Source organism: Bufo gargarizans, chromosome 1 (assembly GCF_014858855.1).
Source record: "Bufo gargarizans isolate SCDJY-AF-19 chromosome 1, ASM1485885v1, whole genome shotgun sequence".
Lineage (NCBI taxonomy): Eukaryota > Metazoa > Chordata > Amphibia > Anura > Bufonidae > Bufo > Bufo gargarizans.
In genome coordinates this window covers 534,714,604-534,742,499 of record NC_058080.1, presented here as the reverse complement: position 1 = coordinate 534,742,499, position 27,896 = coordinate 534,714,604, and the positions used below count along the sequence as shown (strand labels likewise).

At 43.4% G+C, this 27,896-nt stretch overlaps 1 protein-coding gene across 2 annotated transcripts; it reads right to left on the bottom strand.

Annotated features, from left to right (window-relative positions):
* Window positions 1-2,641: 2,641 nt before the first annotated feature.
* On the bottom strand, window positions 2,642-25,884 carry LOC122924384 (carcinoembryonic antigen-related cell adhesion molecule 21-like). 2 transcript variants are annotated; one of them, XM_044275413.1, is made up of 6 exons: window positions 21,557-25,884; window positions 19,230-20,258; window positions 13,636-13,926; window positions 12,229-12,504; window positions 11,831-11,956; window positions 2,642-3,685 (listed from the first exon to the last, which is right to left on the bottom strand). In XM_044275413.1, the coding sequence occupies exons 2-6, from the start codon at window positions 19,282-19,284 to the stop codon at window positions 3,372-3,374; spliced, it is 1,062 nt and encodes a 353-aa protein (XP_044131348.1). In that variant the 5' UTR covers window positions 19,285-20,258; window positions 21,557-25,884; the 3' UTR covers window positions 2,642-3,371. The 2 variants fall into 2 exon arrangements, with proteins under 2 accessions (XP_044131348.1, XP_044131347.1); XM_044275412.1 differs by lacking the exon at window positions 21,557-25,884 and having other exon boundaries at window positions 19,230-20,484.
* Window positions 25,885-27,896: the final 2,012 nt, after the last annotated feature.

Below are 27,896 nucleotides of genomic sequence, written 5' to 3'. Positions count from 1 at the left end.
CGGGCCTGGTCTGAGAGAACGATCTTTACTAGCCACAGGAATGGGGGCGGCATGAATGAAAGGAAGGGGTCACTAAAAGATTACTGTGGGATGGAGCCCCATTCAAAAATTTTCTGTGGGGCCCATTTTTTTACAGGGTCAGCTCACCTGCAGGACCGCAACTCATGCTGCCTTGCTTTGAAGTAGTAGCTGTAGCCGTTTATCAGACTCCCTCTCCGAAATCGAACAATTATTCCCCGTTACCGGTGGTCACCATGTTAGGCGCATAAAAGAACATCGAAAGTTGATAGGGAAGATATCCAAATGGATCGTGGACGTTACTGCGGCGTGCGATCAGGCAGAAGTTATCTAGAGTCAACAAAGCGGCAGCAGGGCCTCTCCTGTATAATGTTTCCTAATCCAAAATACCTCAGTGACAGTCCCTGTAATTTTTTATTACTCATTCCAATAACAGGGCATCTTAAGAGTCCTGTATTGTTATTTATCTCCACTACCTCCCCGAGTCGGGAGTGGGTATTTGCCGCGCACCTGCTGCCTTCCTTGAATGTTTCTGCTTTAATAACTTGACCCACCATCTCTGAGTGGTTCACAATTAGGGAAAAGAAGGGGCAAGGCAATCAGATTTCAGCCATTGAACTCCCTTGGATGTGGTAGCCCTTTCTCAAGCTCCCTCTCCGGCATCGAACCCTTATTCCCCGTTACCCGTGATCACCACGGTAGGCGCAGAAAAAAACATCGAAAGTTGATAGGGCAGACATCCAAATGGATCGCAGGGACATGCGATCGCCTAGAAGTTATCTAGAGTCAACAAAGCTGCAGCAGGCCCTCATCTACAAGTCCAGTCTCAGTAGCCAAGAGTCTGGTCAACACAATCCTCACAATGACGGCACACTGCGTGAACGTTGTGGAGGTCGGGAGCAAGTCGGCTGCTGACACCAGACTTGCTCTCCAATAGATCCTCATTAACGAAAAGTATACTCCTTCCAGGGCCTGCAGATTGCAGCCATTGAACTCCCTTGGATGTGGTAGCCCTTTCTCAAGCTCCCTCTCCGGCATCGAACCCTTATTCCCCGTTACCCGTGATCACCACGGTAGGCGCAGAAAAGAACATCGAAAGTTGATAGGGCAGACATCCAAATGGATCGTAGGGACATGCGATCGCCTAGAAGTTATCTAGAGTCAACAAAGCTGCAGCAGGCCCTCATCTACAAGTCCAGTCTCAGTAGCCAAGAGTCTGGTCAACACAATCCTCACAATGACGGCACACTGCGTGAACGTTGTTGAGGTCGGGAGCAAGTCGACTGCTGACACCAGACTTGCTCTCCAATAGATTCTCATTAACGAAAAGTGTACTCATTCCAGGGCCTGCAGATTGCAGCCATTGACCTCCCTTGGATGTGTTAGCCGTTTCTCAGGCTCCCTCTCTGGCATCGAACCCTGATTCCCTGTTACCAGTGATCACCATGGTGGGCGCAGAAAAGAACATCGATAGTTGATAGGGCAGACATCCAAATGGAACATCGCCGTCACGGGGACGTGCAATCGCCCAGAGGTTTTCTAGAGTCACCAATGCGACAGCAGGTCCTCACCCCTAAGGTTTTAGATGGTCAGATCAGCAGGCCCTTTCTCCAAATGTTTTTGAGGGTCACCAGCAGGACATCAATCATTTTTCAAGGGTATGTATGATGACCTCCTTTATGTGTAACAAAGGGTGTATTGCAGTGCTGGTTCCTTGTAATTTTTGGCAGCCCTTTCACTTAGTCCATAGGCTTTATGAGTGTAGGAGTCCCACTACCTGAACAATTGTACCACAATGTGAATGAGGCCCTCTTTTATGAGATATACAGGTTGTTTCGGAGTGCCTCTTGCTTGTAATTTTTTGCAGCACCTGCACTTTATATACAATTGACTATACAGGAAAGAATGTTACCTAACCTTTTCCTGTAAAATTTTGGGGGGTTTTGTACCTATTTTTGTCAGTCTGTAAAAGTTTCGTACAACTCGGACAACATGGTTCCCAGCAGCGACCTGGGAGTCCAAGATGCATCCAGACATCCTCCCCATGCTGTTCCCGATCCATTTCGGTGGTGTTTATGCCACTTTCTGACCTTTTCCAATGGACCAGGCGCCCTCCACTCTTCAGAGCAGAGGGTGCCTGGTTGTCTCTTTTTGACTTCCATTATACTCGGGTGCTCGGTCGAGCACATGAATATTGCAATGTGTTCAGGCTGAACACCCGAATACTTTGGTGCTCAATCATCACTAGACATTATATAATGATTATTATATAGAGAAGTGCATTATGCAGTGATTAGTATACACAGAAGGACATTATAAAAGTATTATTATACAGAGAAGGATCCCATACAATGAAATATAAGTATCTAGAGCACTGAGCCGTCAGCTGAGGATAAATCATTTATACTGGACCATTGCAGGAAACGACAACTGGTCGGCGGACCCTGCCTCGCCTAATGAACCTCGGTATTAATCTCATGACATAATCATTTTATTTATTGTGTCATCTTTTGTGAGAGAAGCAACAGGACTCAACCACTACAACTCAGATTAATATTCATAGAACCGACAACGGGAGCTGTTGCCCCGACATAAGCAACATGCAGGTGATGGGTATCAGATACGCGGTCAGCCCCATGCCAAATCATGACAATCTTCTCTTTCATTTTCTAGTTTTAAACGGAGAGCAGTAACTTCTGCGCCATGTGAATAGCTTTGTGTGCAGGTGCAGAATGAAGATACAGACAATCAGAACTTGTCTCCTTACGTGTTTATGACAATAAATGACACTTGTCCTCATTAGAGACACAACAGTTTTACTGAGACAGAGAGGGAAGAAGCTACAATAATCCGTCAGAAATGCAGTATTTACAAGGTGTCCATTTATACTGTTACGGTGGACGTGACTTGTCCTAATCCTGTTCTTTCCCGTCAGGTTTCACTTGGATTTTGATGTCTGGAATAATGTAACTCGTCAATAGAGACCTAATAGACGTACTGTATTTGAAGTCAATTAGATCCATCATGATCTGTTAGAAGCTGAAAAGATCCATCATCACCTATAAAAATGGATATCATGACACCCGTGTGACCTGAGCCTAATCTTAACTTGTCTTCATCCCTTCCTCCATCCTAATTCTTGGGTCAATGTCCGCTTTGTAGTCACTGAGTCCCGGGTATGTAGGCACCTCTATCTGTTTGAGGTCTTCAGACATGTGCCCTTTAGTTTTGGACATCAGCTTCCCCACAGAAGTTCTCCATGTAAGTATTGTTTACTGCCATGGTCCATTTTAGACACCAACCAGGTATAATATAGAAATGTATCACATGCTAACACTTGAAAACTATATACATCATCCAATTGCTTCTTGACCACCGTCGGGGACCGAGACAAGGGGTTTTAATTCCACGCTGGATTTATCTTTTTGTCCACAATGACCGGGATCTGAACTGTTTTGGATATTCTCGGCTGTTGGCCCCCCCTGGCCATTGCCCATGGTCATGTCTCCATGTTCTTCTGGATCAGGTACTATACAGGAGGAATCTTCACTTTTTTGCTCTTCAGATGTTTTCTTTCTGATTAGTGGTGATGTCTCAGGTGTTGGCTCAGCAGACTCCTCATCTCCGCGCACGCTGGGGTTCGTTTTCTCTCCACTTGTGTGTTGACCTGTGGGAAGAAGGGAAGTTTAATGTTCTCTTTGTCTGACATCAAGGTCAATGGGATGACAAAGCTACACACATTACCACTTCATTACCAGGTGATTTTCCATTTTTGCATTTTAGTTTATCAGTTTCTGCCTTCACAGAACCACAACTATTTTATTCTTCTGTTCACCTAACTGTATGAGAGATTGTTTTTTTTGCAGGACAAGTTGTACTTTGTAATGCCGCCATTTAATATTTCATACGGAGTAGCGGGAAGCTGGAAAAAAATTATTAATGGGATGGAATTGGGGAAAAATATTCCACCACAGATTTTACTATTCAGTAAAATTGACCTGTGGCTTTCATTCTCCAGGTCACTATGAAAACAACAGTATCATATTTATAGAGATTTTCATGTATTTTATTTTTTTTTATTTAAAAAAATTATATAATATATATATATATATATATATATATATATATATATATATTTTTTTTGTAGGTGAAGAGAGCAAAAAATACTGAATCAACCATTTAGATATTTTTTTCTGTTAACCATCCAGGATAAAGTCTGCATTTATTGTTTTATACATTTTTCATTTTGTTGTTTATTTTTTTAATATGCCGAAAGAGGGGTGATTTGAATTTTTATGCATTTTTATAAACTTTATTTTGACTTTTTCCCCCTGCTTTTTTATGGTCCCCCTAGAGGAACTTAAAATGTGATCATCGAATCTCTTCTCCCATAGACTGCAATGAATTATCATGTGTTATGGACATTGGTTGTGGAGACACTGTACCAACTGCAGAAGTGGTTGCCTGCTGACCCACCGACATCATAGAAAGGAACCAAGACAGAACCAACCAAGGCACAGGACACAGGCAGACAATACAACAAGATATTTGGCATAAGTGCAAACACAGCGAGCCCCTAAGGAGCTGGTGCAGAGGATGGGGATGGTAGCCGTGATGGGATGTTGTGTGAGATGGTGCACTCCCTCAGGCCGTTGCTGCCTGTGGATCGGTGGAAAGGTGGTTTGAAGAATCAGGCCAGAAGTAATAGAATAAATGTTTGTCTTTACTTAGTTCAAAATATAACTTGTGGTAAATCAAGCAGTATTAAAGAGGACCTTTCATCGTTCCAAACATTGTGAACTAAGTATCATGACATATACAGCGGCGCCCAGGGATCTCACTGAACTTACTATTATCCCTGGGCGCCGCTCCGTTATCCCGTTATGTCCTCCGGTATGTTCGGGGACTTGGTTATAGTAGGCGGACATATATGGGAATTGGTTATAGTAGGCGGAGTCTGCCCTTGTTCTGCTGGGAGTCTCCTCCTCCTAGGCTGTAGTGCTGGCCAATCGCATCTCACAGCCTGGGAGAAAAAAACTCCCAGGCTGTGAGCTGTGCGCTGCGATTGGCCAGTGCTACAGCCTAGGAGGAGGAGACTCCCAGCAGAACAAGGGCAGACTCCGCCTACTATAACCAATTTCCCTATGTCTCGGCCTACTATAACCAAGTCCCCGAACATACCGGAGGACATAACGGGAGAACGGAGCAGTGCCCAGGGATAATAGTAAGTGCAGTGAGATCCCTTGGCGCCGCTGTATATGTCATGATACTTAGTTCACAATATTTGGACCGATGAAAGGTCCTCTTTAAGTACAAAGTGCAGTTCCATCACAAGATGATGAGGTATGGTTTATGGTTAGATGACAATTTAATAGCACTTGCAGGCACTTGTGGATATAGATGTTCACGGTATGATACAGACCTGGTGTTTAACTGGCCTGGAAAAGGTCTAGGTGATAGGTGTTTGGGCTGTAGTCCCTCACCTGCAGCAGGGTCTGTAAAACTCTGCTGTCTAGAGTCACTGAATCTTTTTGGAAGCAATGTTCTCGATTCTGACACTGTTACCGGAGTGAAGGTCTCACAGCAGAACTGGATATGGTCCCTTGGAGTAGGAGCTCTGGCAGGAAGCAGGACGAGACCACTCCTACCAAGAGGAGATGAACTGGGTGGTGAGCCATGTCCTTGACAACCATTGCCAAACATGCCTCACATGTTGGTGTACAGGATACCTCCAGGTCTGAGGTGCTGCACAAAAGGACTACAAAATAAAATCAGTGGAGCAGGAACAGGAACACCAGAATAGAATGCAGACAGACGGACAGAAGCCGGTACACAGCCTGTAGGGTCTGGCAGATACAGAGGAGGAGGAGCAGATGTTCAGATACGGAAGCTAATTAGGAATTAGCCAAAGCCATACTGCAACCGAACACAGCAAATGACGTTAACCTCTACAATGCCAGAGAACAGAAAGTAGATACAAAGCAACCTAGAACCAATTCACACACAGAAAGACAGGTGCGGGTAGAGTGGAATGGTGGACACAGGCTGCCAGCATAACAACATTGCAGTCTATGGGAGTTCTATAGGCAGACAGGGCTCCATAGGAACTTCTGCTGTGGTAGCCTCAGGTACTTCAGAGGACAGAGGCTACTACAATGAACCAATGGAGGAGACATTTTGGCCCTGGAGGCGCAGTGCTCCTGGGGAAAGCTACCTCAGATGCTGTGGTCACAATTGACTATGCTGTCTGGGAGGTTAAATATCTGCAATTGGCATTATTGCCCATCACAGACACTGTCTCTGGGTGTCTGCTGTTTAAAACAGCAGAAACCTGGTGGTTATGGCACCCGAGCCTGGAGAAGTCCTAACCTTGACATATATAGTGGTGTGGCGGTAGGGAAGTGGTTAAAGGGGTTCTCTGGGAATTTAGAAAATGTAAATACTTAAATATTACTTTATTGTAAATATATTCCCATATACCTTTCATTAGTTATAATGGCTCATTTTGTTTAGGGAGCAATCATTAGGCGAAACAAAATGGCCACCGTCTTGTTAATACACACAAAACCTGTCCTAATCACACAGGAGGACATGTTACTTCTGAGCACTGAGGTAAAGAGGGGCCTCATCCTCCTCTCTACTTTTCAGGGGTTGTGATTCTGAATACAGATTATAAGAACTTTAACTGAATCTCTGTGGGAATGGAGTCCATGAGAGGACATGAAGCATATAGAGGATGGACAGGACTGACTGTGGTGATGGAGACTCCATGTAAGAGCTGCTGCTCTTCACCCCCACCCTCCTCTCAATACTTCATGCCTCCTCTCGAACTCCATTTCTACAGAGCTTTAGCTGAAGATCATATTAAACTGTATTCAGGCTTTCAATATGCGGAAGGAGACGGAAAATTATTAATGTACGCAGGCGATATTTTATTATTTATGCACAATACTGGGGATCAGTTTAATAGAGTAATAGATATATATATACAGTCATGTGAAAAAATTAGGACACCCTTTGAAAGCATGTGGTTTTTTGTAACATTTTTAATAAAAGGTTATTTCATCTCCGTTTCAACAATACAGAGAGATTAAAGTAATCCAACTAAACAAAGAAAACTGAAGAAAAGTCTTTTCAAGATCTTCTGTAAATGTCATTCTACAAAAATGCCTATTCTAACTGAGGAAAAAGATAGGACACCCTCACATGTATTCCCTCTTAAATTGGCTCAGATCTCACACAGGTATATCACACCAGGTGCACATAATTAGTAGATCGTTACTCTGCATGTTGAATGAGGCTTGCCCTATTTAAACCTCAGACATTTAGTTTGGTGTGCTCCTGACTGTTGAAGTGAGAGTGAGCACCATGGTGAGAGCAAAAGAGCTGTCAGAGGACTTCAGAAAAAAGATTGTAGCAGCCTATGAGTCTGGGAAGGGATTTAAAAAGATCTCAAAAGATTTTGAAATCAGCCATTCCACTGTCCGGAAGATAGTCTACAAGTGGAGGGCTTTCAAAACAACTGCCAACATGCCCAGGACTGGTCGCCCCAGCAAGTTCACCCCAAGAGCAGACCGCAAGATGCTAAAAGAGGTCTCCAAAAACCCTAAAGTGTCATCTCGAGAACTACAGCAGGCTCTGGCTACTGTTGATGTAGAAGTACATGCCTCTACAATCAGAAAGAGACTGTACAAGTTTAACTTGCATGGGAGGTGTGCAAGGAGGAAACCTTTGCTTTCCAAGAGAAACATCGAGGCCAGACTGACATTTGCCGGAGATAAAGTTGACAAAGACCAGGACTTCTGGAATAATGTTCTTTGGACAGATGAGTCCAAAATTGAATTATTTGGACACAACAGCAGAGGACATGTTTGGCGTAAACCAAACACAGCATTCCAAGAAAAGAACCTCATACCAACTGTGAAGCATGGAGGTGGAAGTGTCATGGTTTGGGGCTGCTTTGCTGCAGCAGGACCTGGTCAGCTCACCATCATAGAATCCACGATGAATTCTACTGTGTATCAGAAGGTGCTTGAAGAACATGTGAGACCATCAGTTAGAAAATTAAAGCTGAAGCGGAACTGGACCATGCAACATGACAATGACCCAAAACATACTAGTAAATCAACCAAAGATTGGCTGAAAAAGAAGAAATGGAGAGTCCTGGAATGGCCAAGTCAAAGTCCAGATTTGAATCCCATTGAGATGCTGTGGGGTGACTTGAAAAGGGCTGTACGTGCAAGAAACCCCTCAAACATCTCACAGCTGAAAAAGTTCTGCATTGAGGAGTGGGGTAAAATTTCCTCAGACCGATGTCGAAGACTGGTAGATGGCTACAAGAACCGTCTCACTGCAGTTATTTCAGCCAAAGGAGGTAACACTCGCTATTAGGGGCAAGGGTGTCCTATCTTTTTCCTCAGTTAGAATAGGCATTTTTGTAGAATGACATTTACAGAAGATCTTGAAAAGACTTTTCTTCAGTTTTCTTTGTTTAGTCGGATTACTTTAATCTCTCTGTATTGTTGAAACGGAGATGAAATAACCTTTTATTAAAAATGTTACAAAAAACCACATGCTTTCAAAGGGTGTCCTAATTTTTTCACATGACTGTATATATATATATATTTTTCTTGTTTAAATATGAATTGGGAGAAATCCCATATGATGATATTAGGAGATGTCCAATCACAGGGAGATTTAAGGGGGCACGTGCTTGAGAAACACGAGAGCTTTAAATATTTAGGTATACAAATCTCCGGTAATATAGAAGATTATGAAAAGCTAAATGTCCTCCCCGTAATAAAAGAACTTAGAACCAAAATACATATTTGGAAAAGATTACCGCTGTCAATTCAGGGTCGGGTGAACCTAATAAAAATGGTTTTCCTCCCCAAAATACTCTATGTTCTACAAAATGCCCCACTGAGATTACCGCAGAAGATTTTTAGGTTATTTGATAGCCTAATGGGGGATTTTATTTGGAAAGGTGCTATCCCTAGGATAAAGAAAGAAGTGCTTCAGCTCCCAGTAAGAGAGGGTGGATTGGCGGTTTCGAATTGGTTTTTCTACTATTTAATAACACAATATAGTCAGAAAAAAGGTAGCTTGAACGGTTAAGTGGGAAGGCAGGAATTAAATAAATTGGGTTGGAGAGAGGAATGGAACCACTTAGAGGTACTGGAATCAGGCACAGTAGGGAAAATAATACAGCAAATAGAATATTAAATTCACTGGAGTATAAATGGGTAGAGTTAAAAAAATATTAGAGATTAAAGGTTTTTTGCACCTATTTGGAAAAATTTCAATTTAAAGGAATTCCAAATGATTAGCACTAATATAGATTGGGAAAGAAAGGGGATGAAGTATCTAGGCCAGATATTTGAGGAAGATAAACTGAAGGATTTCTATACACTGGTTAGGGATTTGGGATCCCCCAAAAGGATATCTACAAATACTTCCAGCTCAAGGATGCGTTGAGGACAGTGGTGCAGGTAGATAAATACAGAAAGGAACAATCAGATTATATAAAATTACCAACGGAGGAGAAAAAAAAGGAACAACTGCAAAAAGATATAGGATTTTGATGGAGAGGAAAAAAAAACGGATTACAATACTTGCCAGAAAAAAATGGGAAAAAGAACTACAGTCTTTTACGAAAGAGAAATGGAAAGATGCTCTTAGAAGCTATGCTATGGTGTCAGATAGGGGGTCACATAAGATATCAGTTTTTTATAGTGCATAGATTACATCGATCCCTTGGATGTTAAAGAGAATGGGTGTGAGAGCTTCAGATAAGTGCCCAAAATGTAGGGGAGAGAAAGCCGACCTAATACACTGTTTCTGGAGATGCCCCAGATTGTTCAGATATTGGAAAGGAATAGCAGAGACAGTATTAGTACTTTTGGAGGTTCAAGTCTTTGAAGATCCAGTAGTTTGTATATTGGGGCAACTGAACATCTGAAGTTAAATAAAGAGACACGATTGGTTTTGGGTAAAGTACTATTCCAAGCTAGACTCCTTATATTAAGGAAATGGGTAAATGAAGATCCCTCTCCCTAGGGGTGGTGGGTGGGTATTAGGGGTAAAATAAAATAAAAAGTTATTATAATATTCAATAATTTGTAATATGGACTTTGTATTGTCAAATTTTTCTGATCCTTGTATAAATGTATATGTTTTTATAAAATTGAAATAAAAAGAATAAAATAAAAAAAAAAACTGTATTCAGGATCATAGAGAAGATGAGGCAGCTCTTTAGCTCACTGCTCTGAAGTAACTTGTCCTCCTGTGTGATTAGGACAGGATTTATGTGCACTTATAGGACAGTGCCCATTTCATTTCTCCTAATCATTGCTCCCCAGACAAAACGAGCCATTATAACTAATGGAAGGTATTTGGGATTATATTTATAATAAAGTAATAGTATTTTCATTTTCCTAATTCCCGGAGAACCCCTTTAAATAGATGATACTCCTAAAGTGGAAACAGTCAGGATAAGCTAAGGATGAGCTGAGGAGGCCACGTGGAGACCATGACCTCCCTTAGGAGGCTGTATTAGGGCTCTACTTTGCAAATAGCCATAATAGGGCTTCCATAGAGGAGCATGTGGTGTCCACTGTACTACAGTATGTCTGCAACTTCATACTATAACATATGGATTCCATAGCAATCCAGCAGAAGAAAATGTGGAGAATGTCTCCGAGCACGGAGATGGATCCTGTATGGCAGCACATGGAGCTATATGGCAGTTTTGTGTGTGAGCCCTTATTGTGTTTGTACAATGCACACAACTATTATCTTCCCATGTCAGACGGCCAGAGACATGAGATGGCTGTACCGGCTTCTCATGGTTAGCAGTCCTGACGAGCCGCCTTATTACAAGTCCAAACAGTACAGTAGTACCACCTACAGATGCTCCATCTGATGCTGTATTAGGGACCTATTCTCCCCAGAAGCAATACCTCCTTTACATGCCCACGGCACTTTGTAGCGGCCGCCATACAGCTGTATTTAGAACCAAAGTCAATGGAGCTATTCACATGGTCATTTTTATTAAGGTGCCGTCAAAAATAGGAAATGTTAGATGAACCCCATTGAAATCAATGGGGCGGTTTTAGACAGCCGTTCAGACTGGAGTGCGCCCATCTAACAGGCATTAAAAAAGGGAACACTAGTGAAAACAAACAAAAAAAAAACACATCCATTTGCACTCGATGGGTCCTCACTGGAGGCAGCAGAACCTGATGAGGTCACATGATCACGCTGGGAGTGTCAGGTCCTGTTGCTTCCAGGGAGGAGCGAGTGTCCCATCACCTGCACATGGGTTAGGTGAGTATCTTATTTGTTTTTCTTTATGTTGGCACTGGGGGGGGGGTCACAACTGGTCACTAATATCTATACCGGGGCATAACTTGGGGGCTATAATAATTGCTGAGGGGCATTAATGGCCAGTTATATACTGGGGGCACAAAGGGGTCCATTATTTATACTGGGGGCACTATAGAGGGGTATAATATATAGTCTTTTAAGTGAAGACCTAGTGAAATGTATCCATTTTAATAGATAGATGCAAGACGGTGCAAAATGGCCGAAAAACCTGATAGTGTGCGTTCATGTAGCCTTACATAGGTGATGTTGTATGGACCCCCTGTGTTTCGATACGGGCCCTTTAGACACAGCTCTGCCACATCGCCATATGTTTAGGTTATAGGACTAATTTCTGATGACAGAATCCCTTTAATATAATTTGGTTGTAAAGGTGAAAACAGACAATGTTTTCCAATAAAGCATCTGACACAAAAGGTCTACTTACATTTCCTGTAAAGTATGAAAGCAGTAATGATGATGATGATGATGATACAAAGGACGACAACTATGATGATACTGATGACACTCGAGTTTCGAGGGTTCCATGTTGCATTCTTGCACTTATCATTGTCTGAAAGAGAAACAGACGTCATCATGGGTTACCTATTACTATTAGTGGTCCCAACACAGCAAGGTATATCCTCAGGCATTGTGACTAGTGGAGGTTATAAACCATGTCCTTCTTTGGTGGACCTAGGACTGAATCCTAGATGAGAAGAATTAAAACCTGGTACAGACACAACGTCCCATTCAACAACGTCCCATTCACTTCATTATGTGAGAATCCAATGCCCCAAGATGTGAAGAGAACCCAAAGTTAGTACTTTAGTGACTTTGACTTACCAGTAGACGGTAATAGAATCTCTGGAGACGTCTCATTTCCTACAGGGTTCCATGCTTCACAGGTGTAGGTCCTAGGAGACCATGGATCCAAGGGGTCAATAATCAAGAAGCTGGAATTGCCCATCCTGGTGATGTTCCCAGTGATCTCTTCTCCATTTTTATGAAATCTCACATTGAGGAGATCTGCTCCCTGGGCGCTGCACTCTAGGTGGACATGACATTGGCTGCCATCTATGGTTATATTCACTTTCCGGAGGGTTGTCTTAGTCACTGGTTCTGTAGAAAGATGAAGTTATATAGTCAGAAAAAGCTCCTGTACTAGACCCATAGATGGAGATGACACATTTCTTCATGCATTGTCTTCTTCCCAGTAAGCCCTCAACATAAACTCTCTAGCTTGATGGTTTACACCCTTTGGCCCAGCACTTTGCTCCTGCTCCTCACAACTCTTCCCTTCAATGTGGTACTGTCAGTCTACAGCTCCAACAGTGTCCGGTGACCATGTCAGGACATACTGTACTTAAAGGGACATGTGGAGTCATAATGTGTGCTGATTAACAAGAGGTTGATCGGCGTTCCTTTAAAAAGTCTTCACACTGATCGATGAAAACCTCATGATGGACTAACAATCGCTAGCACAAACATTGCTAAAGTAGCCAGGCCAAGTAAAAAATGCTCTAGAGTAAGATCCAACAAATTTGTATAATCTCTGCCTGTCTGCGCAGAAAAGCTGCAGAAAATCGTCAAAAATTTCACATTTCCACAAATGAAGCTTCCACCACAATGTAGATCGGTTTCAGGGAGAAACTCTATTGATAGTTTCCCCCAAAAATGTTCTGACCCTACATCTGAACTTACTAATCCTGATTGTGTTTTCTGACTTTGAAGGCTCAGTTGCGCAAATTTCTTATTATTTTTCCAACGTGATTGTTTTCCCAGGAATTAACCCTTGGCTATCCAGACCCCAGCTCTATACCAGCTGTCTGCTTAATGTCCTGTGCATTGTATACACCACCAATTACTGAGTACTCCATGGACCCTGACCTAAGGAACCAACCAGAAAAGTCCATTCCTGGATGGGGTGGAGGTTGGAGAGTTCCTTGCACTTCGCAACCAGGTTTACAAATGCAAAACCGGCTGCAGAATAAAATTTCTAGTGTAACCTAAACACAGATATTTCAACATTTTCTCCTCCAAAAAGGTAGATTGTTAAAATGACAAAATCACATCAACAACTACTTCAATGTCCACACATATACTACATGACCACTATCCAAGCAAGGTGCACACTACAGGGACTTCTATCAGTTTTAGCCTGGTCTTTGGACTTTGTAGTATTCTTTCCAAAGAAGGAATGGTAGGAGATGAAGGAAACGTGAAGTACTGGTCATCAATAGCAGGACTCACCAATCACAATGAGATGTATCTGAGCCACAACCTTCATGTTCACCACTTGCTCATAGGTCTTGCTGTCTTCTTTGGTCAGGTTTCCTAGCTTAAACTTCAGCTCAGTCCCATTTTTTGAGAAGTTACCCCGTTGATTATACGATGGCCTCACATTCCCAGAGTCATGATAGGTGGCTATAAGTGTTTGGCTGTCTTTCGTTCTCAAATCATATAGATATCCAGGAGAAATGTTTACTGGTGGAAAAGTGAATGATGACCCAACAGCAGCGTATTTCAGGATCTCAGCATTTCCTGGAGGGATTTACAGAAGAAGAAAAATAATGAGGTCACAAAAACTTTAAGACGCAAAACCATAATATACTACAATATTATTATTTTTTAGGAGATACTGAACACAAGAAGGACAGCCTGGCGCAGAGAGCCTGCTGTGGTAGTCTATGGTTGAGTCTGAAAGGTCACTAAATAGTTTTATCAAAAGTAGGAGACCAACAGGAGTAGATGTTTAAACTATTGGGATAGCTGTCGCTAAAATATAACTTTTATTAAGATTATTGAAATGTGGGTAATTTCAACTCAATTATGTAAATAGAATTTATGAGCCGTCCTAGATCACGCTATCACTAGGTGTGAGGGTCATATCATCTACTCAGACCTGAAACTAGGACTGTGTATACATAAAGGGAGCGAACAGGTGTCTGGAGATCAGAGGGTTGAGATCCATGGATGGAGAACCAGTATGGCAGGGCGGGCCGACCTGCGGCTCTCCAGCTGTGGTAAAACTACAATTCCCACCATGCCCTGCTGTAGGCTGATAGTTGTAGAAAGACTGGGCATGCTGGGAGTTGTAGTTTTGCAACAGCTGGAGAGCCGCAGGTTGTCCATCCCTGCAGTATAGAGACAACAGAAGGATAACACCAGTGTCCACTCCTACTAGAACTGCATATACCAGACATTAAAGAGCAGGACTGTCCTGTCCATAGATGGAGAACCAGTACGAAGCCAACCCAAGAGTAAAGGCATGACCAACGCATGGTTGTGATCCTGTTGGGTTGCGGTCAAGAACCGTGCGGCCAACCCTGCAGATGCCTTCATTTTAACTAATGAAGACCGCACTGTAAAGTCGGTCTTCAATTTTAATAGCCATGCTGTATTGAAGTTAGTGCGCGGCCATTAACAATGAAGACCGGCTGTACAGTGCGGTCTTCATTAGTTAAAATGAAGGCAGCTGCGGGTTAATTGGCTGCACGGTTCTTGACCACAACCCAACCGGATCATGAACGTGCCATGTGGTCATACCCTTACACCTTTATCACTGTTACAAGGCTTTGGGCCAGACTGTCCTGTCCCAACCTCAGGTAGGTAATGCAGCTCCATGGCTTCTGCCTACTGTACCCTCAGGTACTACCAGGGTTTTCCAGTCTCACCTATGGAGAAATTACAGGGGCTGCACCTCTCTGAGATCCCCTCTAGGCTGAAGGACGGATTCCCACTGTTAGACACTTGGCTCTTTTCTTAGGTCTTCTACACAGCTGACGAGCTTGTTACTGTGTATTAGTGTGGGTAATTCCTTAAGGTCCATTCACACATCCGTGTGTGTTTTGCGGACCGCACATCGCCGGCACTAATAGAATATGCCTATTCTTGTCCGCTATTTGCAGACAAGAATAGGATATGTTCTATTTTTTTCGGGATCAGGATCCGCATTTCCGGAGCCGGGCCGCACATCACGCGGCCCCATAGAAATGAATAGGTCTTCAATTCCGTTCCGCAAAATTCTGAACGAAATTGCGTATGTGTGAGTGGGGCCTTACACTGATACAGTGTAGCAATCTCCCTGCTGACAGATCTTACTTACACTGATACATTGTAACAATTTCTCCGCTGTGTAAGCAGGACAAGTTCAGGGGAGGGGTAGCCTTTGTATGGTACAGTAAATACATGTGATGGGCTTCATTTGATGCTAAGGGAAGATCCAGATAAGGCTACTTTCACACTAGCGTTCGGGCGGATCCGTTCTGAACGGATCCGTCTGCATTAAAATGGCAAAAAAAAAAGCTAAGTGTGAAAATAGCCTCGTACGGATCCGTCCAGACTTTCAATGTAAAGTCAATGGGGGACGGATCCGCTTGAAGATTGAGCCACATTGTGGCATCTTCAAACGGATCCGTCCCCATTGACTTACATTGTAAGTCTGGACGGATCCGCACGCCTCCGCACGGCCAGGCGGACACCCGAACGCTGCAAGCAGAGTTCAGCTGTCCGCCTGTCCGTGCGGAGGCGAGCGGAGCGGAGGCTGAACGCCGCCAGACTGATGCAGTCTGAGCGGATCCGCTCCATTCAGACTGCATCAGGGCTGGACGGAGGCGTTCGGGTCCGCTCGTGAGCTCCTTCAAACGGAGCTCACGAGCGGACCAGCGAACGCTAGTGTGAAAGGAGCCTTACTGTCAGGGGTGTTTGCTGGGGATGTGCCGGGTGCGGCCATAATTACATCAGCACTAAGTGCAGCTCTGGATGTGACATGATGCAACTTCACGTGTCTCGAGGCGTCCAGGTGAACTAGAACTGTAAATGCAGTTGCAGATGTCACATGAGTGTATGGTGCAGTATAATAGCAGAATTGTGAGTACAGCTCCGGATAAGGCACAATATAACAGCAGAATAGTGAATGCAGCTTTGTATGTGACATAATGTATATGTACAATAACACTGTCATTGTGAATGCAGCTCTGAAGTATTTACATTTTTATTTTTACACTCTGAGTCTGCTGCTCCACAGAGTTCAGGTGTCAGGAATGGTTCCTCCATTACCAAGACTGGAAATATTGGGGTGTGGACAGTTTCTGTAGCTTTGGGAGGACAGAGTCTTGGTTGCATTTTCTATTTTGAGCTGTTGGGACTTTACACATACGTCAGGAGGATAAGACGTCACAGACGGGCGAGGCACAGCCACTATAAAAGTACAGACGAGGAGTGTACGCCTAGAACATTCCACACCGAGGAGACTGAGCTCGGGCAAAAAGACACAACTAGAAAGAGAGCTGCTCATGGACTGAACCTTTAGAATCTTAGACCAACTGAGATCATACAGGAGACAATCTTCTTCTCAGAAGCTACAAAGTCCAACAGGAAATTCCTCAGAAACCGTCTTGTGTTTTTATGGAATTTATGGAATTTTAAGGACAAAGTCCATAATAATCTCACATCCCACATTATTCCTGATCTTCTACCTTTTCATCTGGATGGAAGCCCTGGTATAGTAATAAGATCCAGATTAGGGAGAATCATATCCTCTAATGCAGGGGCGTAGCTAAACACTCATGGGCCCTGGGGCACAAGTTCACCTTGGGCCTCCTTTCCATCAGTGCGTTATGGCCAGGGGCAGGCAAGCACATAGCCTTTGTGCTGTCTAAGGCAAAAATTGAAACGGCACCCCCCCCTCCATGCCAAATTCTTGACCTAACCCCTTCCCTCCAGCCAGGTGTAATTTGACCAGCATGCACTTTCTATAATATCCGTGGCTTCTTGTGCGGCACAAAGGTCTTTGGGCCCCTCAGGCTCCTGGGCCCGGCTATAGCTACGCCCCTGCTATCATGGAAGAAATCCTCAGACACAAGAATCCCATAGAAATCCTTCTTTCAGATCACATCGGATTGTTGAGATTACTTCAAGGATTTCAGAAGAGGGCCGGGCTGGGTGGTGGGGGGGGGGGGGGGTGCTTTTGTGCTTTTTCTCCATGTGGAGAGCATCAGAACTGGCACCGGGATTTTTATATGACAGGCAATGTGTCCCGGGAAAAATAATATGCAGATTTGCTCTCTTCTAAGAGAAAGAAAGCTCTCTCTGTAGTGTCACCTAGTCGGGGTAGCTTTCCTATAGTCATTGACTGACCCTTTAACATAACAACATGACTAAGGATATTAGCAAACTAAGGACCTTCTCTAACAGGAAAAGTGACCCCTCTGCAGACAGCCGTTTCAGGCTTCTTGCCCCTCATCAGTTACTTCCACTAGGTGGCACCTACAGAGACAGCTTTCTTTCTTTTGGAGGAGAGCTAATCTGCATATCCCTTTTCCTTGAAATAATTGCCTGTCCTTCTCCTTACACCAGTCGTGGGGCTCTCAGCACCCACTGAGACCTATATCAGAGGCTTCCTATCCAGATGACCAAGCATCCTTTGTGTTGATAAGGGGCAACTTTCTGCAGGAAGGTCTCCTGCAAGTTCTGTAGATCTGATGGACACTGACGATACAGCGAGTACCTCCAGAATTTGGCACTACAGAGGTGGATTTCTGTCTCTCAGAGGAGGGCAATCTACATCGATATCAGACGGAGAAGTCACCACTAGTGTTGAGCGGCATGTCCCATATTCGAATTCGCGATATTTCGCGAATATTCAAAAGAGTATTCGTAAAATATTCGCGAATATTCGAATTCGCTACTATTTCGCATATGTGATAATTCGAATTTTCGAATCGCATAATACATATTATACGATACATTTAACATACTCCTCCCCGACAAGCGTCACTTCACTGTGTGGTTAGAATATACAGTCGGATCTGAGTTTTCCATACGTTCGTGAAAACTCAGTTCCGATGGTATATTTTAACTACTGCGGCAGGGTTAATAGCATTTTTCAAATATTCGCCTGTGCGAATCTAATCACATTACGAAGATTCGCGCCTCAATCACTTTCTCGGCAATGTGAGTAAGATCTGAGATTTTGGACTTTTGGGAAACAATCAATTATATGTGTACTGTAATTTTGTGAAAAAATTAACGAATATTCGTTTTTATGAATATATAGCAGTATATTCGAAATATTCGCGAAATCGCGAGGTTACGATATTCCCGAAAAAAATTCGCTTTTCGAATATTCGCGCTCAACACTATTCACCACTGATACTGCCAATGACGTCATCTGGAATTGTATACAATATAATGGAGTGTGTGTTTTGGGGTGGCCAAATATCAGTTTAGTGTAGTCCTGGTATGATACACAATGATACAGTAGAATGACCCTGGGAGGACGAAGAAGGTAAGTCACTGAGTGGGGTGGAGATATTTGGAATAAAGCTAATTAGTTTACACATAGTGGAGACATTGAATACAGACGGGTAGGAGGGGATTGTTATATGTTCAGTAGAGATGGTGTCTGGTTGGGGGATCATCACAGACATTGAACACAGTATAGAACAATGGCTTCATGTTACACTGCCCTTCTTATGAGGTTACAGTGAGGAGACAAAAAGTATACAGTAAAAATCTTTTGCACTTAATATGAGTCACGTATACCATAGAGATATTCTATATACTAGACCTATCTCTCAGACCCCACCCAAGCCATACACATAGTTTACTTCTATAGACATAGTTTATATCTGTAAGTTACAGTAATGAAGAAGAAGCCATCATAGTTCACTGTGTCTCACGTTTCCCATCAGAACCTATAATCCACATGTATATTCTAGAGACAGAATGTAGATATGATGAGGACGTGTCCAGGGAGCTCACAGCACAGTAGTTTCCGCACACTATAGAGGTGCATGTAATTCCCCATACACGCCGGACTACATACAGTGCATTATTCTCACCTGCAGCAACAACATTACTGAGTAATAGTACAGGCAGGAACATGGAGGTCTTCATCTTGGAAGCAGTCAGTGAGGGGGTGATGGAAGGTCTGATGAAACAGCCTTAGTAATGTAAATTAGCATAAACGTCATCTGCTGAGATTTCACACCCCCTAATGTCGTGTCCTATCAGGCCATGTTGTGATGTAAAGGAATGAGTGAGTCATTAGGCCAACATCACTCATACCATCACACCCCTCAGGCATCATCATTTTCTCTTCTTCATACTCTAACAATAAGGCGCAGACATTTTATTTGTGGATAACTTGTAGTGATTTGGAGCATCCAAGGAATTCTGACATTCTGAGACTTGTAGTACAATAGCTGAGAAGACCTCTGTACAGCAGTAGGCCATTCTTGAAGGCAGATAACTGAGATGATCATCCTTTATTCATATATCACCACCATATTGTGCAGCACTGCGCCTTACATAGCCGTCAAGTTCCAAATACAAGCTCTAATACAGTATAAACAGGAAAAGGCAAAGAATGTAAAGAAAATATACAAAGGAAATAGAGGCCTGCCCAAAACGAGCTTACAATCTTCTAGACCATGAGGACAGCATGAGTTATGTATGCCGTATACATGGCTGACATTTAGTTACTTATCTTCACAGTATTTGGTGATATTGTAGTAATGTAAATAACCATAAACCTCATCTGCTGAGCTTTCACACCCCCTCAGGACATGTTTTATCAGGCCATGTTGTGATATAGAGGAATGAGTTTGGTGATATTGGCTTTTATTAACACAGGGGTAATGTTGGACCCCATGGCGGTCCCCTGACATTTCATCTAACGCTAATATAACAGATCTTAGAGACAAAGCTTATACAGAAAGAACATTTTGCAATTAAGTTGAGTCCCATATACAGTAGAGAGGTTCCACAGATTACACACAGATCCCTGGAAGCGCACCGGACCCACATACAGAAGCCATGAACCCTCAACACTGTACAGCCGCCATATTAGTTTGCTTTTCTTTGGATGACTGTATGAGAAGAATTTATCAATAAGTCTTACATCAAATAATTACAGGTCATGACAGTTAATTAAGAAACTAAAAGTAACATGGTTCCCTGTAGTTACAATTTCCCTTTTCGAAGCGAAACCAATGACGTCTATTATTGTGTCTGAATGTTGTTAGTCACAGTATGAGAGCACGAGGCTTTACCAGGGATAGAGCTGCACACTAAGGCTGAGCTCAGTTATTTCATCAGTTAGGCCCCTTTCACACGAGCGAGTATTCCGCGCGGGTGCGATGCGTGAGTTGAACGCATTGCACCCGCACTGAATCCTGACCCATTCATTTCTATGGGATTGTTCACATGAGCGGTGATTTTCACGCATCACTTATGCGTTGCGTGAAAATCGCAGCATGCTCCTCTTTGTGCGTTGCGGTGCGATAATCCACGCAACGCAGGCCCCATAGAAGTGAATGGGGTTGCGTGAAAATCGCAAGCATCCGCAAGCAAGTGCGGATGCGGTGCGATTTTCACGCATGGGTTCTAGGTGACAGTCTATTCACTGTATTATTTTCCCTTATAACATGGTTATAAGGGAAAATAATAGCATTCTGACTACAGAATGCATAGTATAATAGTGCTGGAAGGGTTAAAAAAATAAAAAAGTTAACTCACCTTCTCCTCTTGTTCGCGTAGTTCCCGGTCTGTTCTTTACTAGCTGTGGGCTTGGGCTAAAGGACCTGTGGTGATGTCAGATCACATGCTCCATCACCATGGTGATGGACCATGTGATTGGATCATGTGATCTGACGTCACCACAGGTCATTCAGCCCACAGCTAGCAAAGAACAGACCGGGAACTACGCGAACAAGAGGAGAAGGTGAGTTAACTTTTTATTTTTTTTAACCCCTCCAGCACTATTATACTATGCATTCTGTAGTCAGAATGCTATTATTTTCCCTTATAACCATGTTATAAGGGAAAATAATACAATCTTCAGAACATCAATCCCAAGCCCGAACTTCTGTGAAGAAGTTCGGGTTTGGGTACCAAACATGCGCGATTTTTCTCACGCGAGTGCAAAACGCATGACAATGTTTTGCACTCGCGTGGAAAAATCGCGCTTTTTCCCGCAACGCACCCGCCTCTTATCCGGGCAAAAAACATGACGCCCGTGTGAAAGAGGCCTTATTGTGAGCTAAAACTAGGTGAGGGTCAAAAACACATTATTTCTGTGGAGGCTTCACTACGGGTTTTGGCTCATAATAACTGATGGAAATAACTGGCCAAATAACTATAACTATATACAGTATGCGGATCTCACCTGCAGCACAGGTTAGGAGTAGTAGTACAAGGAGGAACATGGTTGGCCTCATGCTGGAGAGTTTGTATCTCATTGAGAGGTCCACTGGGTGAATGAGCCTGTCACTTCTTTGAAGTCATGTGACTTCCTTTAAGTCTTTCCTACTTTTCTTGTAAAAAACTTGGAAATCCCCACATAATATTTGTTAGTTACCAGGCAACAAAATGACATCATCTTCCCTGCAGCCGTCAGGGCGTGCCAGTGGGCTGACACGGGGGCTCCCTCCCTTATTCTGACAAACCCTGTGGATGCTACATCTACTATTGACCCTTTAAAGGGGTTGTCCACTTTCTGGTTACTGTTACCCAATGTGTTTGTCAGATGACTATACGGCACTCACTAATATAGCTTTTGTTGATATTCTGCGCCATTTTCTATATTTCATAGGGTATATTCCAGTCTAAACGCACTGTCTCTGCCATTTTCACTTGCACTGTTGCAGGCTTAGTGCAGGGGCAGTGTGTTTGAGTCGGGGAAGCTGAGTGATGTGTCTGGTCACATGACTCTCCATCAGCGGCCGTCTTATGGAAAGGAATAGAGGTGAGCAAAGTTTTGAAAAACTCGATTCAGCCGATTCGCCAAAAATTCTATTTGTTACTAATGAATTTGTCACGAAACGCTATAAATCAGGTATACCCAGGCCTCTCAGTGCGAAGGCTTGAAAGTTAACTCTTTCTAACCTCTGGGCATTTAAAAATGGCCCGTTTAGAGGTCGTCATGGTCTCCGGATGTCTGCTGTTCTAAAGAGCAGACACCGGGCACTAATGTCCGTGACCTGCGGTAATGGCAGTTGTGGACTTTTATGCCTTCAGATGCCGTTACACCATAACAGCAGCATCCCCAGTTTGGCTAACATATCATATGGCAGCTACTAATTTTCAGCCTCCTGTCCGTTATGGCAATAATCCTGCGGCCGTATCTGATCCATCCGCCATGCTCAGCCCATCTGAGATTAACCATAATACCTTTTGAAAGCAAAATGCCATTAGGCTCATAGTATGGAGGGATCCTGGACTTTATAGAGGGATCCACATGGGCTAAAATTACGTTGCACTGCGCAGTGATGTAGAATTTGTTTACAATTTGTTGTGGCTGTCAGAATGTGGTAGCTAGGAATGATGAATTTGGGTCCAGATAGTGGAGCGATTATCTGGTAAACCAGCCTAGTTCCTACCATTACAATAAAAATGCAGACTAATTTTTTGCACTAAAAGAACGTATAAGCTACGATGAATTTGGGTCGAGTTGGTGGAGTGATTTGTGTGGTTCATTCGGATAACCAACAAGGTTCCTCCATGCTAAGTAGTTATCTGACCCCAGTAGGTCCGCGTCCAACATGAAGTTCAGCAATAAGAGGCATGTGATACCTGTAGATGCCCAGGGCTGTACGTGCGCTACACTGAAGGGGTCATCGTGCGCTTCTCACTGTCACGGTACCTCCCGTGTCAGAGGTTAGAAGATCTGGGAGACCGGCTGCATGCACGTTTTTTTCTTTTTACACCTAATCATTGCATGTTTTCTGTTGTTTTGTTGTATGTCATTGTGCATTATGTACACACTGCTATATGCTCTTGTCTGCATTATTGCTTGAATTGTGCACATAAGGTGTCAGTATACATTGATTGCTACTACCTTGTTTTTGTGCACTTTATGTACTAGTGCATACCAGCTCTTGTTACCTCCTAGTGTCCGACACTGATTGTACAAGTGTAGACACAGTTGTTTTTGTTTCCAAAAGAGTCCCCCTGAGTGTGGGACAGAGGAAAACTGTATTGTGTACTCAGCCTCTAGTATATTTTGAGGGATATATCTCAATTATTTTATATTGTATCACATGTAAAAGTTAACTCTTAAATAATCCAGGTCACTATTCACTACTTCTTATGATTCATGCGAGTGATCATTTATGAACATCATTTTTTCTGATCTGCATGTGGGGTTAACTGACAGTCTCTTGATTCTCAGTGTTGTTGTTTGGTAATGACCACACCTCTTGTCAGGTGCAGCTGGTGGTCATTACTGCATTCCCTATTTATTTTGGTCTCGCACTTTAATCTATGCGGTTGATATTCTCTACTTGGATCAATCAAACATATCAACACCGCCCCCAGCAAGCTAGAAATCGAGGCCCTGAGAGGAGTGCGGCATCCAGGAAAGACCGAGGTGAGACAACCCCTTTAAAGATTCATAATGTTTTCCAAAAATAATTACTGAAGAGATATGACGAACTTGCTGAACCGTCCTCCCTGCCACCCCCTCCTGTCATTGTGGACTGTAATCTGGAATTTCAAATCGCCAAGATAGTGAACTCCCGAATTCTCCTTAGATCCCTGTAGTATCTTGTTCACTGGAGGTGTTACAGTCCAGAGGAGAGAATGTGGGTTCAAGCGGCTGACGTTAATGCCAGTTGCCTTGTGAAAGCCTTTCACAGGGAGAATCCGAATAAGGATGGTCCTGGGTGTCTGGTGGTCACTCGTAGAAGAGGGGGGAGGGTACTGTCACGGTACCTCCCGTGTCAGAAGTTAGAAGATCTGGGAGACTGGCTGCACGTGGGGTTAACTGACAGTGTCTTGATTCTCAGTGTTGTTGTTTGGTAATGACCACACCTCTTGTCAGGTGCAGTTGGTGGTTATTACTGCATTCCCTATTTAGTTTAGTCTCTCACCTCAATCCATGCGGTTAATATTCTCTACTTGGATTTGAAAGAGTTGGTGTGTGGACCTTCCTGTGTTCCTGCTCATCCATTTTCTATAAGATAAGTTGTACTGCTCTTTGTATTTGGTTTTTCCCTTGTCTTGTTGTTACTAGGCCTCAGGGAGACGCTGGTTCATTCACCTGGGAAGGAACCAGTTGTCTCATTCCCTGTCACTAGGGCATGTTCAGGGCTCCTAGGGTTTACGTTCCGGCGTATGTATCTTCCCACCTTCAGGGTCTATACATACTGACAGGAGTCAGGGCTAGGTTTAGGGTTTTCTTAGGAGGTGTCCGTTCCCCTCTACCTTGCCTTGAGGCCTAGTTCTTTGTCTTTTCCCTTCTGTTGTTATTTTGGTGTTCCTCCCCTCCCCACTATTCGTGACAGTCACTTCTCTCCCTATGCTCATCTCACAGTGAAATGATGGACACCTCCGTGTATGAGGGTTTTATAGAGTTGTGACATCACAGGGGATGGCTATCTGCTGATTAGCTGGTTGCATGGCATTATGGGTGCTCCCTTGTTCCCTTGGCTTCTTACTTTGAATTTGCAACATGTGCAGCTGCCATTTTAAGAAAAACTGATTTCTTACCACAAAGTGCAAGGAAATTCGGATTCGTGGTGAATCAAATTTTTCTTAAACTTCGGATCGAATTCCACTTCAGATGCTTCGACTCACTCCACACTAGAAAGGACCTTTATGAGGACAGCTGCGAAGACATGGCTTATGAAATAAAGCAAATGAGACAGATTATTAACAAAGGCTATGTCAGTAACCCTTTAGGGTGTTTAACTGCCGGTATCAGAGCAGCTGGGGCTTTACTGGACAATATAATGGAACTTTACTTCATGTGAGAATTAGGCCTCTCTACTCTCTCTAGGGGATGCGTCTCTTATATAAAATCATTCTCAAAGGCTACAGACAACAATAGGGGATGGACACTGAGTGCATAAATGTTTTTACCTCTCAATAAGCACTACAAATCCGTATGTACAGAGCTCCCTCTAGTGGTGGCTGTATAATCTGCATGTAGTGAGCTCCCACTAGTGGCGGCTGTATTATCTGTATGCAGAGAACTCCCTCTAGTAGTGACTGTATAATCTGTAAGTAGTGAGCTTCCTCTAGTGGTGGCTGTATAATCTGTAAGTAGTGAGCTTCCTCTAGTGGTGGCTGTATAATCTGTAAGTAGTGAGCTTCCTCTAGGGGTGGCTGTATAATCTGTCTACAGTAAACTCTCTCTAGTGGTAATGGTATAATCTGTATGGAATGAGTTCCGTCTTGTGGTGGCTGTATAATCTATATGTAGTTAGCTCCCTCTAGTGGTGGCTGTATAATCTGTATGCAGTGAGCTCCCTCTAGTGGTGGCTGTATAATCTGTATGCAGTGAGCTCCTCCTAGTGGTGGCTGTATAATCTGTATGCAGTGAGCTTCCTCTAGTGGTGTCTGTATAATCTGTATGTAGTGAGCTCCCTCTACTGGAGGCTTTATAATCTGTATGGAGTGAGCTTCCTCTAGTGGTGGCTGTATAATCTGTATGTAGTGAGCTCCCTTCAGTGGTGGCTCTATAATCTGTATGTAGTGAGATCCCCAAAGTGGTGGCTGTATAATCTGTATGCAGTGAGCTTCCTCTAGTGGTGTCTGTATAATCTGTATGTAGTGATCTCCCTCTAGTGGTGGCTGTATAATCTGTATGTAGTGAGCTCACTCTAGTGGAGGCTGTATAATCTGTATGTAGTTAGCTCCCTTCAGTGGTGGCTGTATAATCTGTATGTAGTGAGCTCTCTCTTGTGGTGGCTGTATAATCTATATGTAGTGAGCTCCCTCTAGTGGTGGCTGTATAATCTGTATGTAGTGAGCTCCCTCTAGTGGTGACTGTATAATCTGTATGTAGTGAGCTCCCTCTAGTGGTAGCTTTATAATCTGTATGTAGTGAGCTCTTTTTTTATGGTGATAGTTTAACCTGTATGTAGTGAGCTCTCTCTAGTGGTGGCTGTATAATCTGTGTTGTGAGCTCCCTCTAGTGGTGGCTGTATAATCTGTATGTAGTGAGCTCCCTCTAGTGATGGCTGTATAATCTGTATGTAGTGAGCTCCCTCTAGTGATGGCTGTATAATCTGTATATAGTGAGCTCCCTCTTGCAGTGGCTGTATAATCTGTATGCAGTGAGCTCTGTCTAGTAGTGACTGTATAATCTGTATGTAGTGAGCTCCCTCTAGTGGAGGCTGTATAATCTGTCTGCAGTGAGCTCCCTCTAGTGATAACTGTATAATCTGTGTGTAATGATTTCCTTCTTGTGATGGCTGTATAGCCTGTATATCGTGAGCTCCCCCTAGTAGTGGCTGTATAATCTGTATGTAGTGAGTTTCCTCTAGTGGTGGCTGTATAATCTGTATGTAGTGGGCTCCCTCTAGTGGTGGCTGTATAATCTGTATGTAGTATGTTTCCTCTAGTGGTGGCTGTATAATCAGTATGTAGTGGGCTTCCTCTAGTGGTGGCTGTATAATCTGTATGTAGTGAGCTCCCTCTAGTGGTGGCTGTATAATCTGTACACGGTGAGCTCCCTCTAGTGGTGGCTGTATGGTCTGTATGTAGTGAGCTCCCTCTAGTGGTGGCTGTATAGTCTGTATATAGTGAGCTCCCTCTAGTGCTGGCTATATAATCTGTATGTAGTGAGCTCCCTTTGGTAAATGATGTATAATCTGTATGTACTGACCTCACGCTAGTGGTGGCTGTATAATCTGTATGTAATGAGCTCCCTCTAGTGATGGCTATATAATCTGTATGTAGTGAGTTTCCTATAGTGGTGGCTGTACAATCTGTATGCAGTGAGCTCTTTATTTATGGTGACTGTTTAACCTGTATGTAGAGAGCTACCTCTAGTGTTGGCTCTATAATCTGTATGTAGTGAGCTCCCTCCAGTGGTGGCTGTAAGATTTGTATGTAGTGAGCTCCTTCTAGTGGTGGCTGCATAACCTGTATGTAGTGAGCTCCCTCTAGTGGTGGCTGTATAATCTGTATGCAGTGAGCTCCCTCTTCCGGTGGCTGTATAATCAGGTGATTTTCCTATTTCATGACGTAAAGTCATGATTTTATTAAAGACACGGAGGCGAGTATTGCTATTCTCCTTCTTTACTCTGACCAATAGCAGCAAAGAACAAATAAAAATATTGACACATGTCATCAGCCCCTCCCCATAGTCTCTCTATAACAGGCCACACCGCCTGCAAATCCTCCTCTTTCTTTGTAAAACCGAACAGTCCAACCGAACCGCCAACCAGGAACCGGAACAGCCTGGGAAACAAAAGCGCCATCCATCCGGAAGCGAACAGGAACACCAGGAACAACCTCGAAGAACCTCCTGAAGCAGTCCACGTCACATGACCGGCTGGAACCGAACTGCCGACCCTCCGAACCAGGACGTAGAACAAAGGACACCACGGAACTGACCGATCTCAACCTGAAAAAAGGCGAAAACAGAACCATGATAGAAGCAAAGTGGCGCATGGTATGCACAAACAAATGGTTGCGACAAACCTACTCAGGAAAAAACTCATAGAGTTAAATCAATATGCAAATGACATACAATCAAAATCATTCCAATATTAAAC

Excerpts from the sequence above, each read along its gene's own strand:
- LOC122924384 (XM_044275413.1), bottom strand. The coding sequence starts at position 19,284 with ATGAAGACCTCCATGTTCCTGCCTGTACTATTACTCAGTAATGTTGTT. Across the intron at positions 13,927-19,229 it reads CAGTAATGTTGTTGCTGCAG|GAAATGCTGAGATCCTGAAA; the intron begins GTGAGAATAATG and ends AAATCCCTCCAG. Across the intron at positions 11,957-12,228 it reads GATTCTATTACCGTCTACTG|ACAATGATAAGTGCAAGAAT; the intron begins GTAAGTCAAAGT and ends TTTCTCTTTCAG.